At 44.6% G+C, this 16,705-nt stretch overlaps 1 protein-coding gene across 3 annotated transcripts in view; it reads right to left on the minus strand.

Moving 5' to 3' along the window:
* HSF1 (heat shock transcription factor 1) overlaps positions 1–12,943 on the minus strand; it is a 57,885-nt gene extending 44,942 nt beyond the window's left edge. The window contains exon 1 of one of the 3 annotated variants that reach the window (XM_063129955.1): positions 12,784–12,943. In XM_063129955.1, the coding sequence (XP_062986025.1) occupies positions 12,784–12,912 (129 nt within the window). In that variant the 5' untranslated portion in view covers positions 12,913–12,943. The remainder of the gene's footprint in view (positions 1–12,783) is intronic. The other 2 variants (XM_063129956.1, XM_063129957.1) reach the window with 2 other exon arrangements.
* Between the last annotated feature and the right edge of the window lie 3,762 nt (positions 12,944–16,705).

The following is a 16,705-nucleotide window of genomic DNA, read 5'->3' on the forward strand; positions in this document are numbered from 1 at the left end:
GGTGAAATCTAATTCAGTTTTTTCTGCTGACAGAACTACTTCTGTGAGCAGAACTGGAAGAGGGAGAACTCCCCCCACCCCCGTTACGCACCCCCAAAACCTGCTCTGGCGGGGACTCTGTCAGCTGCGGGAAGAATGACTGCCCTGCCAGACACCTGAATAGCTTTGCATGGCATCCATGAGGATGGCGGGGATGACATAAGATCAGGGATTGACCCTGCACTGGTAAGAGCAGCTGCCCTTCCCAGCGAGGGCCAAGTCACTTCACGCAGTGTCCTCAGGGGTGCAATGTACTGCACAAACCCTCCTGGAGCCAGGTGAGTCCCTTTTCTTTTCTTTTCTTTTTGTAATTTTTTTATTTTAAAACACAAAATAAACGTCTTACAAAAAAGAAACAACAACACAACATGCTACATACATTTTGAGTAAATGTTGAATACATATATATGAGTAAATATTATCTATAACCTATCCTATCATACAATATAAGCATTCTTAACATATAAGTGCACCCCCCACCTCGGGATCTATTCCTGCTTCCAAAATCTCATGCTTTCTTCCGCTGGCGGTTTCCCACTTCCCTTAGAAAACACAAATATTAGGAACTGTTTCCAAATTCCTTCAAACTCATTTATTTTGGTTATACCTTTCCTCCACTTAATATTACAAGTCAATTTATCATTAATAGCTATATCCCAAACTTCCCTATACCATTCTTCAATACAATATTCCCCCTGAATCTTCCAGTTCCTAGCTACCATCAATCGTGCTGCAGTCAGCAAACTCGATATCAATTCTTTAATTTCTTTTCCACATTTTAAATCTTCAAATAGTGACAGTAATGCAATTTTTGGTGTTTGTTCTATTTTTATTCCCACTATTTCTTCAATTTCAAAAACCACCATCTTCCATAATCTTTGTACATATTTGCATTCCCACCACATATGTAAATACGTTCCTTTTACCCCACAACCTCTCCAACAATTTGCTGAATGCTGATTATTTATCTTATTCAATCTAATCGGGGTTAGGTACCACCTCCACAAAATTTTAAAATAATTCTCTTTTATTCTCACTGACATACTTCTCAACACTCTTTGTTTCCACAGTCCCTCCCAGCTCTGTCGCCCTATTTGTACCTTCAAATCTGTCTCCCATACCATTTTTCCTGAGCTATCCATTAGCCCTTTTTCTAACAATATTTTATATATTTCGCTCATTAACCCTTTTAAGACTATACTTCCTCCTTTACCTTTTTCCTTATTTACTATTAACTCCTCAAACTTCGTCATTTCTCTACAAAGGTGAGTCCCTTTTCTGTGCTAGCAGAAGCACACACACACACACACACACAGAGAGAGAGAGAGAGAGAGAGAGAGAAGCAAGGAAGGGGTGATTACATCCGTGGGTATGGCCACACACCCTGACATCATTCTGGAGGGCAACGTCGTCACCCCCACCTTAAAAAGACTTGCCTCTGTTATAGATCTTATTGACAGATTAAAAACATGTCACTGGGTCCAGATGGTATCCATCCTAGAGTTCTTAAAAAACTCAGATGTGAATTGCTGATCTCCTAACAAAAATGTGTAATATGTCCCTAAGATCTGCCCCTGTATCAGAGGACTGGAGAGTGGCCAACATAACACCAACTTTTTTTTAATAAAAAGAGATCCACAAGAAATGTGGGAACTTACAGGCCAATTTGCTTAACGTCTGTTCTGGGTAAGGTCATGGAAAGCATTATTAAGGATAAAATTAGTAATCACGTTGAAGAATAAGCCCTGCTCAAAGAGAATAAACATGGCTTTTGCAAAGGTAAATCCTATCTCACTATCTTTTTAGATTTTTTATTAATACCAAATATGTGGACAGGGATAGATAGATAGAATGATAGAATAGCAGAGTTGGAAGGGGCCTACAAGGCCATCGAGTCCAACCCCCTGCTCAATGCAGGAATTCATCCTAAAGCATCCCTGACAGGTGGTTGTCCAGCTGCCTCTTGAAGGCCTCTAGTGTGGGAGAGCCCACAACCTCCCTAGGTCACTGGTTCTATTGTCGTACTGCTCTAACAGTCAGGAAGTTTTTCCTGATGATCTGGTAGACGTTGTCTGCTTGAACTTGCAAAAGGCTTTCAAGAAAGTTCCTCACCAAAGGACTCCAAAGCAAATTTAGCAGCCATGGGATAAGAGGAGAGGTCCTGAAATGGATTGGTAAACTGGTTGAAGAACAGATAGCATAGACTAGGAATGAATCGCTAGTTTTTGCAGTAAAGGAATGAAAACAGTGGATTCCCCCAACTATCTGTATTGGGACTGCACTTTTTAACTTGAACTTAAACAATCTGCAGTTAGAAGTGAGCAGTGAGTTAGCCATGTTTGCTGACATCAAATTATTTAGGGTGGTTAAATATTGGGATGAGCTCCAAAAGGATCAATCCAAACTGGGGGAAATGGGCATTGAAATGGTGATTGCAGTTTAATGTAAGCACGTCTAAAGTGATACACATTGGGAGGTAAATTGTAACTTTACACATACATTAATGGGATCTGAGCTGGTGGTGATTGACCAAGGAAGAAATCTAGGAGTTGTGGTGGACAACTTGAAAATGTCACCCAGTATGCAGCTGCTGCAAAAAAGGCAAATTCCATTTTGGTCGTAAGTAGAAAAGGAATCAAAAATAAAACTGCCAATGTCATACTGCCACGATACAAATTTATGTTTTGATCACATGTGAAACAGTGTACAGTTCTGGTCACTGCCCCACAAAAAGATATTATAGAGTTGGAAAATATGCAGAAGAGGGTAACCAAAATGATCAAGGGACTGGAGCAACATACGTATGAGGAAAGGTCACAACAACTGGGACTGTTTCACTTTAAAAAAAGTGAGTAAGGGGAGAGATGATAGTGATGTATAATGTTGCAGAAAAAGTGGACAGGGAGAAATCATTATACTAGAACACAGGATCATAGAATCATAGAATAGCAGAGTTGGAAGGAGCCTACAAGGCCATCGAGTCCAACCCCCTGCTCAATGCAGGAATCCACCCTAAAGCATCCCTGACAGATGGTTGTCCAGCTGCCTCTTGAAGGCCTCTAGTGTGGGAGAGCCCACAACCTCCCTAGATAACTGGTTCCATTGACGTACTGAAGAAACCTGGAAAGGTCATATGGAAGTGCTCAGCAGTCCACTGCAAGATGCCCTCAGGTACATAGGAAGCTGGCTCATGCTGAGTCAAACCACTGGTCCATCTAGTCCAGTATTGTCGACACTGATTGGCAGCAATAAGTCTCCAGGGTTTCAGGGCAGGCTCTTTCCTAGCCCCACCTGGAGATGCCAGGGATTGAACCAAGGGCCTTCTTCACGCAGAGCAGGAGCTCCACCACTGAGCTTCTGCCCTCTCCACTACAGCTGCAGATCCTTGCAAGCCTTGCATAAGATGGACTGCACAAAAGTGCTGTGATCCACAACTGTTGCTCCAAGGAGACTATTCCACTCCTGAGACCGCAAATGACTGAAAAAAGCATGCCCCCACTGGAGCAGCTTCTTATACATTGCTCTCATTTCTGCGCACTGAACACTTCAGCAGAATGTGGCTCAAGCTAGGTTCATAGAGTCCTAGAACAGTAGAGTTGGAAGGGGCCTTTAGGGCCATCGGGTCCAACCCCCAGCTCAATGCAGGAATCCACCTTAAAGCATACCTGACAGATGACTGTCCAGCTGCCTCTTGAAGGCCTCTAGAGCGGGAGAGCCCACCACCTCCCTAAGTAATTGATTCCATTGTCGTACTGCTCTAACAGTCAGGAAGTTTTTCCTGATGTCCTGCTGGAATCTGGCTTCCTGTAACTTGAGCCCATTATTCCGTGTCCTGTGCTCTGGGACGAAGCTGAGTAGGAGGAGATTCAGGACAGGCAAAATGAAATGCTTCTTCAAATAGTACATTGCTGAACTATGGAATTCACTTCCAGGGGATGTAGTGATGGCCACCACATAGAATCATAGAATAAATGAACTGACATAAGGTTACCAGTGTCTACTACTCAGAATGGTTATAGATGGCCTCTAATAGCAGAAGCACTGTGCCTCTGTATGCCAGCCATTAGAGAACACAAGTGGGAGAGTGTCAGGCTCATGACTCACTTTATATTTACTTATTACATTTTTATACTGCCCGTTAGCCAAGGCTCTCTGGGCAGTGCACAATTAAAACCATAGACTACAACAAGTATAAGATAAATTTAAAATATTAAAAAGGGCAACATAAAACCAGCTAAACTAAAATCCAAGGAAAGCCTGTGTGAAAAGCTAAGTTTTCAGGAGGCGTTTAAAAGATGGAACGTTTCCCGCCTCCCTATAGGTAGCTCGTTCGCCACTGTAGGAATAGAATACTAGACTAGTTAGGACTTGATTTTATCAAGCACGACTTCTTATTTTCGTGCATATTTCTGTTTCTAGTGGATGGGACCCTCATCCCTTCTAGATGAAACAGCCAACAGTAAATGATCCTAATGTGAATGGAGACTAGATCATTAGCTATTGCTGTAGCCTCCGTTCACATTAGGACTGTTTACTCTTGGCTAGAAGGGATGAGGGTCCTACCCACTAGAAACAGTTAACACACCTCCCCATTTTGTCCCCCCAGCCTACATGTAAATGTTGCCTCTTTCCAGCTAATGGGCATCAACATCAAGTTCATAGCAGCTTCATAGCTGACATGCCAAAAGTATTAGCTTGGCCAAGATTAAATCATTTAGAGTTGCTGTCCCATGGAGCATGACGGCCCCTCAAAGAATTGCATGATTATAACATATTCTCTGTGGGGCTGCCCTTAAAAAGGCACCCAGAAACTTACGCTGGTCCAAAACACCACTAGGGTATTGTCTGGGACTGGGATAGGATGGAGGGCGCATATGACTCTAGTGTTATTTGATGAAACTGGCTCCCTGATTGTTTGTTTGTTACCTTTAGAGCCCTGAACAGCTTGGAGCTCAGATATTTTAAGGACCTTCTTGTCCTCCTTCTCTTCACTGATCATCTGAGGTCCTGCTCAGTGTTTTCCTATCAACAGATGTACAGCAGGTGACCACACAGGACAGGGCTTTTTGGTTGTGGCAACTAATTTAGGAAAATCCTATTAAGGAAAATTCACCCAACCCCTTTGTTATTTAACTTTCATACCTCGATGAAAAGTTAAGCCCTGTGGTAGAGGCTGACAGTTTATTTATTTATTTATTACATTTTTATACCACCCAATAGCCGAAGCTCTCTGGGCGGTTCACAAAAATTGAAACCATAATAAAACAACCAACAGGTTAAAAGCACAAATACAAAATACAGTATAAAAAGCACAACCAGGATAAAACCACGCAGCAAAATTGATATAAGATTAAAATACAGAGTTAGAACAATAAAATTTAAATTTAAGTTAAAATTAAGTGTTAAATTAAGTGTTAAAATTGTTAAAAGTGTTAAAATTAAGTGTTAATACAGTTGGTTTGCAGTGCTCCTGCGTTTCCTTTTTAATTGATTAATTTGATATGTTGTTCTAGCATTGGTATCAGTTGCTGCTATCCTTTGCTGTTTGTTGTTCTCACTGGTTTATTGGTTTATTGTTTTGATGGTTTGACTGCTTTTAACTGTTCACTTTTTATTTTTAGCTGCTTTGGTTTGCTTGCAAGAACAGCAGAGTAGACCTCTTAAATCAGATGAAAAGCCATAGCCCATCTCTGTCAATCCAAACTCCCGAAACGCACAGGTGAGTCAGACAGAAATCAGCCCTCGAGTTTTAGGATACATTTCTAAATCCTGAACGTAACACCCAGCTGTGTTCGTTTCAGAATGACGGAGTTAAGACAGGCACTCGGGGACTCTGTTCTACATCAGCCAAACTTAATTTGAGAAATGGCCTGCAATAAAGTATTCCTGTACCAACAAGCTTCAGACCACTTCATATGTTAGGAAGGAAGAGCTGCTAAAAGTGCCAGCTTGCCATTCAATACACCCATGCCTTGCTCACAAGCAGCGATACACAAGTCAAATGCTACAATAATAAGGCAACAGGCAAATTCCAGAAGGGCAGCCATGTCAGCCTGCTGCAGAAAACACAACACACAAGCATTTTGTGGCATCTAGTTTTAAAGTCCAGAGCCCCCAGGACTAAAGCCCCTACACAGGCTTCAAAAAATCCATTTGCTATGCTCACCGTGGCAAGCGTGTCACCACCATCACTCTAGCGAGTGTGACAAGGGCCAGACTTTCTCCAAACTCCAGAGTGGGGACAGTCCAGGCAACTGCAGAGATTCGACACTTCTCCAGTTCCAAAGTTGGGAGGAAGACCACAGCTGATGGTCTGGCAGCTGTGGTCAAGGCACCCAAACAGCTTTGACTGCACAGGGCAAAACTGACACAGACGGAGGTAAAAAGGTGGGGGGGGAGGGGAAAGGGTTGGACGCTGCTGCCCAAAGGTGCTCCTGGGCCCCTTCAAGCATCAGCGCCCAACAAAAACACCCCCAAACCTTTCTCTCAGGAAAGGCCAGCAGGGTTTGTTAGGAATGAAGGTGCCTAGGGTGCTACCTAGCAGCAGGGCCAAAGCTGGCATGCTCCCTGCTGGCCTTTGCCTTGAAAAAGCCTCGAGGGGAGAGAAAGAGGGCTGGTCACCACAATTTGTGCCTTAGACAGAAAAACACCACCACTGCAGACCTCTCCCTCTACCACCTCACAGCCCTCCCTCCCTCCCTCCCACCTACCCACCCCTTCCTTTGCAATCACTTCCACCACTTGCAGAATTGGGGAGGAAAACAGCCTGACTACCTCGCCCCTCTCCCATAACTGGGTCATAAGCCTTCTGGGAGAAGGGAGGGTGAAAGAGTGGACATTTTTTCCATTCCTGGCTTTTACATCATCTGTTAAAGATAAACAGGCGCACCACTTGGGTAGAACTTACAAAGCAGGCAGCGCTTCTGAGCGCCGAAGGTAACTGCATATTCAAAACCTAAGAATTGCTAGCCCATTGCCACTCATGAACTGTGTTAGAAGACAGATTACGCTCGCCCATTTGTATGCCCACATATAAGCGCTACCAAGAACTGAAGGTTTATAAAGGTAGAAGAAACCTGGAAAGGTCATATGGAAGTGCTCATCAGTCCATTGCAAGATGCCCTCAGGTACATAGGAAGCTGGCTCATGCCGAGTCAAACCACTGGTCCATCTAGTCCAGTATTGTCGACACTGATTGGCAGCAATAAGTCTCCAGGGTTTCAGGGCAGGCTCTTTCCTAGCCCCACCTGGAGATGCCAGGGATTGAACCAAGGGCCTTCTTCACGCAGAGCAGGAGCTCCACCACTGAGCTTCTGCCCTCTCCACTACAGCTGCAGATCCTTGCAAAAGATGGACTGCACAAAAGTGCTGTGATCCACAACTGTTGCTCCAAGGAGACTATTCCAGTCCTGAGAGCGCAAATGACTGAAAAAAGCATGCCCCCACTGGAGCAGCTTCTTATACATTGCTCTCATTTCTGCGCACTGAACACTTCAGCAGAATGTGGCTCAAGCTAGGTTCATAGAGTCCTAGAATAGTAGAGTTGGAAGGGGCCTTTAGGGCCATTGGATCCAACCCCCAGCTCAATGTAGGAATCCACCTTAAAGCATACCTGAAAGAGCACTGTCCAGCTGCCTCTTGAATGCCTCTAGTGGGGGAGAGCCCACGACCTCCCTAGGTAACTAGTTCCACTGTCATACTGCTCTAACAATCAGGAAGTTTTTCCTGACGTCCAGCTGGAATCTGGCCTCCTGTAAATTGAGCCCATTATTCCGTGTCCTTATTCTGGGCTGATCGAGAAGAGATCCTGGCCCTCCTCTGTGTGACAACCTTTCAAGTACTTGAAGAGTTTTATCATGTCTCCCTTCAGCCTTCTCTTCGCCAGGCTAAACATGCCCAGTTTGCAAGACCCTTCAACTTATCTTCTCCCCAAAACAACCCAAGAAAAGAATCTGTGTTTCACCTGATTCATTATGTCTACTTGGTCATCTGAAAGACAATACCTCAGATTTTCACAAACACACACACACACAAAATCACTTGGTGCTGAACTACAAGGAACAAAGTTACAATGCTCAAAGGCAGAAGACATCTTGAGGAAATGCTGGGAGAGGTCCCCAAAGAGAAAACTAAATGGACAAGTGAGATGTTGTACTTTAATAACACAGAAGAACCCCTAATATTTTACCTTTTTCGTATGTACTAAACATGAGTATGACATCACCTCCATGTGTACTATTCCAACACATTTACCTATTGTCTATAAATATATTAGCCTGTGTTTTTCTGCTTGAACACCTAGATGGTTATGCTAAATTTCACTCATCTCTCCACCCAAGTTAGTTTATTTGCAGCAGTAAAACTGAATATTAATACCATGTTTAATATTTGAACTGTTACAAATAACCTACTAGACAGGTTTTGGTTATCAAGTAATATCTAATTCAGTCATATGCTTAACAAAGTCTAAAATAGTTTTCATATCAGAACAGGCCCAGAACAGTACAAATAGTTTTACATCTCTGTATGGCAGGTTATAAATGATACAATTCAATTAACGAGTAAAAAATACAGTATCAGTGGTATCCAACAAGTTATTTTAAATTATAACTGATCAGTATTGCTTTTATTTCAAATCCAGTTCCATACTTCATTAGATATAAAACATAAACAATTGTATATACATTTACCGGGGAATAAGAACGATCTAAGCCAAATCCCACATATTTACCGTTCTCCTCAAGATATACAGGGCAGTGGCCCTGCGACCTATCTGAGCTCCCTTACATATTATAAATACAGGTGGGCGTTTACTAGGGCTCGCTATAATGCTCTCCCTTCCAAGTTTACAGAAGGCAGATACCAAGGAATTCCAGTCCCCCAAAGGTTATGCCCATGTGATTCAGGTGAGATAGAGACATCCTCTCATGTGCTTTTACACTGCTCGTTCTACTCAGAGGCCCGGTCAAGCTTAATCCATCCTCTACTACAGGACTTTCCAGGTAACATCGAAGAATTTTATACCAAGTTCCTCCTTGCCAATAGAAACCTCTCAGTTACCTATAAGGTTGCTAAATTCTGCCACTTGGTTATGAGAACACGTCATAACCTGTTAACCTCAGAGGACTGTTAAATCTCTGGGAGATGGGAACTAAGGATCTCTACTACTTTGTATGGTTGCTGTTGCTGGATTAATGTTGTGCTGGTCTCGGACCGTAATAAAGTGATTGATTGACCGGGGAATAAATTCCACTAAACTCAATGGGGCTTCCTTCTGAGGCAATACGTGTCAGATTAGACTGTTAAGCCCCATTTTTTCTTCCGATCAATAAACATATTCAACTAACCGTTTATAGCTAAGAATAAATAATAACTCCAAGTCAGATTTTCCCTGACAGCCCAGAATTAAAACTTTTAATATTATTAAAATATTATTTGCATAGAAAACGTTCAAGCAATCATTTCTGTTCAAGCAATAATTTCCTCATAAGAACAAACATCCAAAGAGTTTCAATCTTATCATTACACCACCAAATAATATTACTTACTATATTATAATTAAGCCACTGTTCATCACTAGAAATTGAAAATTTACATAGGGCACAATCTTATCAATTGCAGCCTCAGCGATTGGAGGCTCCCAACTGGGAGGCGTCCGATCACCAGATGTAGGATGGGAGGAGCAGGAAAGGTGATCTTTGCCTCCCTGTCATCCCGCCTCATAGATTTCACTAGACGGGTTTTTTAATCTGTCTAGCAAGGGCGCTTGGGAGGTGGCGAGAAGGAGGCTGCAAGAGGCCCAGGATAACCTGTATCTTGGCCTCTCCGGTCTCCTACACCACCACCACCAGAAAACACTCTCTCCCCCCCACCCGCTCTCTGAGGGAAGATTTCCGACATTGGAGAGGCAGCTGACATGTTTCACTCTGCTCCGGCTGTGAGGGGACAGATCTCCGATTCCCCCTCCAAAGTCAGAGGTCAGTCTCTGAGGATTTCCTGACCTGTCTTCTAGTTGAGAGAGAACATCAACCAGTGAAAGAATCTAATGGAAAGCTTTCACTTTAGTTGCAGATGCATGAAATGCAGAGAAGACAGTGCCAAACACCCCCAATTACTGGAACCAAAGCTGAAGAATCTGGAAACTGATACTAAATCTTGCTGCCAGAAATACAGATAAGCAACCAATGAAGGCCAACACAAAATCTAGTGGTCAGCTTCACTCAGCTGAGCAGTAACCATATTGTCTGGAATTCTGAAAACTTCTTCCAGCTATAGAGACAAGTGACTACAGACTGGAGCAGCAGGAGAGACAAGTCATGAAGGAAGGAAGGAAGGAAGGAATGGAGGGAGGGAATAAAAATGGGTGGAGGAGGGCAATGCTGTGGAAAGAGAAAGTGGGAGAACCAGAGCAACAATGAATATTAGAACCCAGGGGCTACAGAGAAGAGGCAGAAAGGGACCAATGAGTGCAGGATGTTGAGCAGGGCCAGAACTAAAATAAAAGGTATGCTGGGCTCTTCAGCCAGAATGACACAGCACTGGGTGCAACAAGAAGTGAGTGTTTCCTAGCAGGTGATGGTCAGTATAAGCTCCTAGAGCAGGTGAAACAGTTTTCAACCAAACCTGCCTGACAGGCTTCTTCAAAGGATGTGTTTAGTAGTCTACTGTTTAGTAGACTCCAGGCATCATAAAAGATGAAGCGGTGCACCCAGAGGAGATGTTCTGGACTCTGTTTATATAAGTGTATTTTGCTTTTAAGCAGCAGGTGATGAAAATGTTTCAGTTCCATTCTTAAGACAAGTACCTTTATCTTGCCATTTGGGGGGGGAAGGAGAGGGCAGTGCTTGCTCTCTCTACCAACGGGTTATTTTAGTTGTCTGTTTTAACCTGGAAGCAAACTATTTTTGCAGACTAAAGTTACAACATGGATTCTCTTCCTAGTATCATTGCAGCACTGTGATAATGCCTGTCGTGTTACTTAACAGCAAACACACCTATCCATCCCATCATGAAACTTGCACAATCCCTATAGATTCTGAAGAAAATGCAAGAAGCAGCAGCAATACTGGCTATTCCTCTCACCCAGAAATCTACTCTACTCTTTGTAGCATCTGAGTTCCTTTGCTTTGCTACCATCTTGCATATTTAAAGAGTTCCATCAACAGAAACTTGAGACCCTTGAATGAAGGCAGCTTGAAAAGTGTCAATTCCCTGATTGCCAGAATCAAGTTATTTGCACAATATCGGTAACGTATTCCTCTATTTGGTAGTGGCTACATCTCAAGGAATGTCAGGGGTAAAGAGAGGATATTGTGTTGAGAGAGAGCGAAATTTCAGTATTAGGAAACCTGAAAATGGACTGTGTATTATTATAGAAGCAAAGCTGGTTCAGAAGCTGTGGTTGAGGGATTATCCAAAACGAAGAAATAAAAGGCACTGGCCAGTAGTCAGAAACCTGTTTAATTCAGCAGAGAGTATAAAACCAGTTATTAATATCCCTGTTTTATATATGGGGAACAGAAACCAACAGTGACTTGCTCAGAAGTACTCCATTGATTCCACTACTATTCTAAAAGTAAGATTGCACAGCCCAAACCCACTACAGGAGACCAGACCACACTAGTTCTCAATTTAACTAAATTAATGTTCAAAAGCTGTAGAAAGGAGATTCAGATTGTCTCCAAGAAAACAGTGTTCAACTGTAGAGGAGGCCAGAGTAAAGTAAGCTGCCTGGTGAAACCACAGAGTCTCTTTCTTAGAAGGCACATACATCTCTGCCTAGAAACATCTGCCATTGCTACGGCTGGCACCTTCAAGCAGTTCATATGTAAAGAAGTGCCACACAAGAGATGAGCGAATAATGCCACATTCCCTGCCCACAAGTTTTATAGCTAGGGTTGGGGGAATAAAGAGGAGTGTAAGAGTAAATAGAAGATGAAGCAAGCGTGGGCAGGGGGTTGGACTTGATGGCCTTATGGGCCCCTTCCAACTCTATGATTCTGTGATTCAGGAGTGCGCTCCAAGAAGATGACCAGGAAAGAAGGAAGAAGAGGGACAAGGCATTTTGAGAGCCAGTATGGTGTAGTGGCTAAGGTTTTGGACTGGGAGTCTGGAGATCCAGGTTCTAGTCCCCACTCAGCTATGGAAACCCACTGGGTGACTTTGGACCAGTCACAAAGTCTCAGCCCAACCTACCTCACGGGATTGTTGTTGTGAGGATAAAATGGAGAGAATGGAGAGAAAGAGGATTATGTATGCAGCCTTGGGTTCCTTGGAGGAACAAAAAGGCAGGATATAAATGCAATAATAAATATAAATGAATAAATTTCTAAACTCTTGCAACTTCGAAGGCTGGGCTGAGCACCCGGCCGCAGAGAGGATCTGCAAACATCACGGCAGGGATGGGCAACGTGGCACGCTCCAGATGTTTTGGACTACAGCTCCCATCCTCCTTAGCCACGGGTGGGTCTTATGAGAGTTGCAGTCCCCGACACCTGGAGGGCAACAAGTGGCCCGTCCTCCCTCGAATGCGCTCAGGCTCTGCCCCGAGGCGGAGGCCGGCCACGAGCATTGGGGGGCCAGCCAGCCAGCCAGCGCCGCCCCCCCCCGCCGCCCCCCCCCCCGCCGCCCGCTGCAGCGTCACGTGCGCTTCGGTGCCGCCGTGCTAGGCGCTGGACAAAGGCCGGAGCCCCCGGCGGGGGGTGGGGTGGCGGCCCTCCTCTCCCCCCCTTCCCCTTCCCTCACCGGGCTCCAGCAGATGAGCGGGTCGGTGTCAGGGTCTTCCACCAGGGTCCACAGCTTGGTGAGGAAGGCGGGCACGTTGCTGCCCCCTCCGCCTCCCCCGGCGCCGCCGCCGCCGCCGGAGTTCTCCATGCCCCGAGAGTGGCCGGCCGGGTCTGCGCGGGGTGGGCCGGGGCGGACCGGGCTAGGCGAAGCCGGCCTCCCGGCCCCTCAGGCGCGCCTCGGCCCTGCCCCGGACCCCGCTGCCGCCTGAGCGAATGCCTGGCCGGCTGGCTAGCAGCTGAGGTTGCCCAGAGCCCTCCGAGGCCCGGACCCTCCCTGCGCACTCAGCCCCTCAGAACAGCCAGGCATGGCCGCCGCCATCTTGCGACGCGCAGGCGCAGTAGAGCGCGCTCGCGCCGCTCCGTCTAGACTTTATTATGCCGCTCGCGGTGGGGCTGTTTGACAGTTGCGCGCATGCGCCCCTGCGGCGCCAAGCCAGAGGTCTATGCCGCATGCGCGGCGCCTTTGTGGCCGAAGGTAATTGCGCAGCGTCCAAGTAAGAACGCGAGAAGAGCCCTGAGGCTGGATCGGGGCCAGGGTCCATCTCGTCCAGCGCTCTGTTCACACAGGGGCCAACGAAGCAGGACATGGTGCAACAGCACCCTCCCACCCATGTTCCCCAGCAATAGGGTTATTGGCTCGGATACTGGAGGTTGCACTGGGCCATCAGGGCTGGCTAGTAGCCATGGATAGCCTTCTCCTCCAGGAATTTCTCCAACCCCCCTTTTAAAGCCATCCAAATGGTGGCCGTCGCTACATCGTGTGGTAGTGAGTTCCATAGTTTAACTACGCACTGTGTGAAGAAGTCCTTGCTTTTATTTGTCCTGGATCTCCCACCGATCAGCTTCATGGGATAATGAGGAGGGCCACCAGGATGATCAGGGGCCTGGAAACAAAGCCCTATGAAGAGAGACTGAAAGAACTGGGCATGTTGAGCCTGGAGAAGAGAAGATTGAGGGAAGACATGAGAGCACTCTTCAAATACTTAAAAGGTTGTCACACAGAGGAGGGCCAGGATCTCTTCTCGATCCTCCCAGAGTGCAGGACACGGAATAACGGGCTTAAGTAGCACGACAGGCATTATCACAGTGCTGCAATGATACTAGGAAGAGAATCCATGTTGTAACTTTAGTCTGCAAAAATAGTTTGCTTCCAGGTTAAAACAGACAACTAAAATAACCTGTTGGTAGAGAGAGCAAGCACTTATTATTATTATTATTTATTTATATAGCACCATCGATGTACATGGTGCTGTACAGATAACACAGTAAATAGCAAGACCCTGCCGCATAGGCTTACAATCTAATAAAGTTGTAGTAAACAATAAGGAGGGAAAGAGAATGCAAACAGGCACAGGGAAGTGTAAACAGGCACCGGGAAGGGTGAAGCTAACAGTATAGAGTCAGAACAAACTCAAAGTTTAAAAGCTATAGGGAAAAGAAAAGTTTTTAGCTGTGTTTTAAAAGCTGTGATTGAAAGCACTGCCCTCTCCTTCCCTCCCCCCCAAATGGCAAGATAAAGGTACTTGTCTTAAGAATGGAACTGAAACATTTTCATCACCTGCTGCTTAAAAGCAAAATACACATATATAAACAGAGTCCAGAACATCTCCTCTGGGTGCACCGCTTCATCTTTTATGATGCCTGGAGTCTACTAAACAGTAGACTACTAAACACATCCTTTGAAAAAGCCTGTCAGGCAGGTTTGGTTGAAAACTGTTTCACCTGCTCTAGGAGCTTATACTGACCATCACCTGCTAGGAAACACTCACTTCTTGTTGCACCCAGTGCTGTGTCACATACAATAATCACACTACATCAACTTAACATACACCAAAAATGAAATTAAAAAATAACTTATTGAAATAATATAATACTATCTCGTGCACTCCACCCGCCAGGACCCTTATTCTCCTTTCCAAAATTGTAATGTATCAGTTTACTCCCTTTCCCTTTTCCAATTTAACAAATGGTCTCCAAACCTCATCAAAGTCATTTTGTTTCAGCAGTCCTCTCTCAACTTTAATACTACTCGTGAGTCTGTCATTAATAGCTATATCCCAGACTTCTTTATACCATTCTTCTATTTGATAATCCCTTTGTTCCTTCCAATTCCTGGCAATTATTAATCTAGCTGCAGTTTATAAGTTGTTTATTAAATCTTTGCTATTTTGTGTACATTTAACCCCTTCATATATTGATAACAGTGCTGTCCTTGGCCCTGTCTTTACCTTCCATCCCATTATATCATTTATCTCTTTAAATACTATTTGCCAAAACCTCTGAATAGCTTTACAAGTCCACCACCTATGGAAATATGTGCCTTTTTCCTGACATCCTCTCCAACAATATACAGAATACCTTTTCCTATAATGCCTAACATGGTGTTTGCCTTTTTTGCAGCGGCCGCACATTGGGTGGACATTTTCATCCAGCTGTCCACCACAGTGTTGTTGGCTACACCTCACCCTGCCCTAATGGTAAAATTCCAGATCCTAGATTTCTCTGTCCCTTAAAATAGTAAGTAATGTATGGGGTGTTTAATAAATTTAATAACGTGTGTGAAAAAAATATTTCCCCTTTGTCAATACAGTCCACTGAAAACCATTCTACAGGGGTGGGGGGAAGGCTTACAACAACCCTGCAAGGTAGTCCACTAGTAGGGTGGCTTCCTGCATTGAGCAGTGGGTTGGACTCGATGGCCTTTTAGGCACCTTCCAACTCTACTATTCTATGTTACATATTGCAGTTCAGAGATGAGGCTGGTTTGAATTTAAAGCCCAAAACCCCACGTACAAAACCCGCCCCTGGCCAGTGCGTATAAATTGCCTCCTGACCTTGTGCTCCGTTGATTTGTATGCAGTATTCAATGTTTAAAAATACATACTTTAAAATAAAAATATATTTTGACACTTTTTTCTGAATGAGAATGAGTTTGGTTTCTTGCCTTTCTTGATGCCTTTTGTCGTGGTGGGGGAGGGGGCGAGGGAGGGGACCGACGAACTACAAGTTCAATTGCAGTTTTTAAAGTTCAGCTAAAAACCTTTCTTTTTTCTAAAGCTTTTAGAACTTGATTTTGATCTTACTTTTATACTGTTAGTTTTACTCTCCCCTGTGCCTGTTTGATGCATTCTCTTCCCCTTCTTATTGTTTTAGAATCATAGAATAGCAGAGTTGGAAGGGGCCTACAAGGCCATCGAGTCCAACCCCCTGCTCAATGCAGGAATCCACCCTAAAGCCTTATTAGAATCATAATAAATCCACCTTTATTATGATTCAATTAGAATGCAAGCCTATGCGGCAGGGTTTTGCTATTTTATTGTTTTACTCTGTACAGCACCATGTACACTGATGGTGCAATAATAATAATAATAATAATAATAATAATAATAATAATAATAATAATAATAATAATAATGATGATGATGATGATGATGATGACAGGTGCTGCTGATTTTGCTGGGGGAGAAAGGGAGGGTGGAAACGGCTTCCAAAGTCAGCTCGGAAGCTGAACTCCGTATATGACGTTTATAGCTCTAATTTTAGTTGTTCTAAACCCTGCCCATAGACTTGGATTTGGCGACCTCGGCGCCTGCGCAGTGGAGCCCTTACGCACAACACCGCGTCGGCGTGGGCGTGGCTCTTTCACCTCTGACCTCTCCCCTCAGATATATCCTGAGGCACCTGCCTTTGGGCCGGTTCGCAATTATTATCAGCCAAGAACGAAAAGAAACGGAAGTTTCTCCCCGAACGTAGAAAAATAAAACTGCGAGTTAAAAACCACCGCCGCATTCTTCCCTCAGTGCGAGGGGAAGGGGGCGGGGCCGTCGCCGGCCTCCGTGCGCATGCGCAGTTGCGGGCAGCTGGCGTGGAGGGCGCACGCG

The sequence above is a fragment of the Elgaria multicarinata genome, chromosome 7 (assembly GCF_023053635.1).
Source record: "Elgaria multicarinata webbii isolate HBS135686 ecotype San Diego chromosome 7, rElgMul1.1.pri, whole genome shotgun sequence".
NCBI lineage: Eukaryota > Metazoa > Chordata > Lepidosauria > Squamata > Anguidae > Elgaria > Elgaria multicarinata.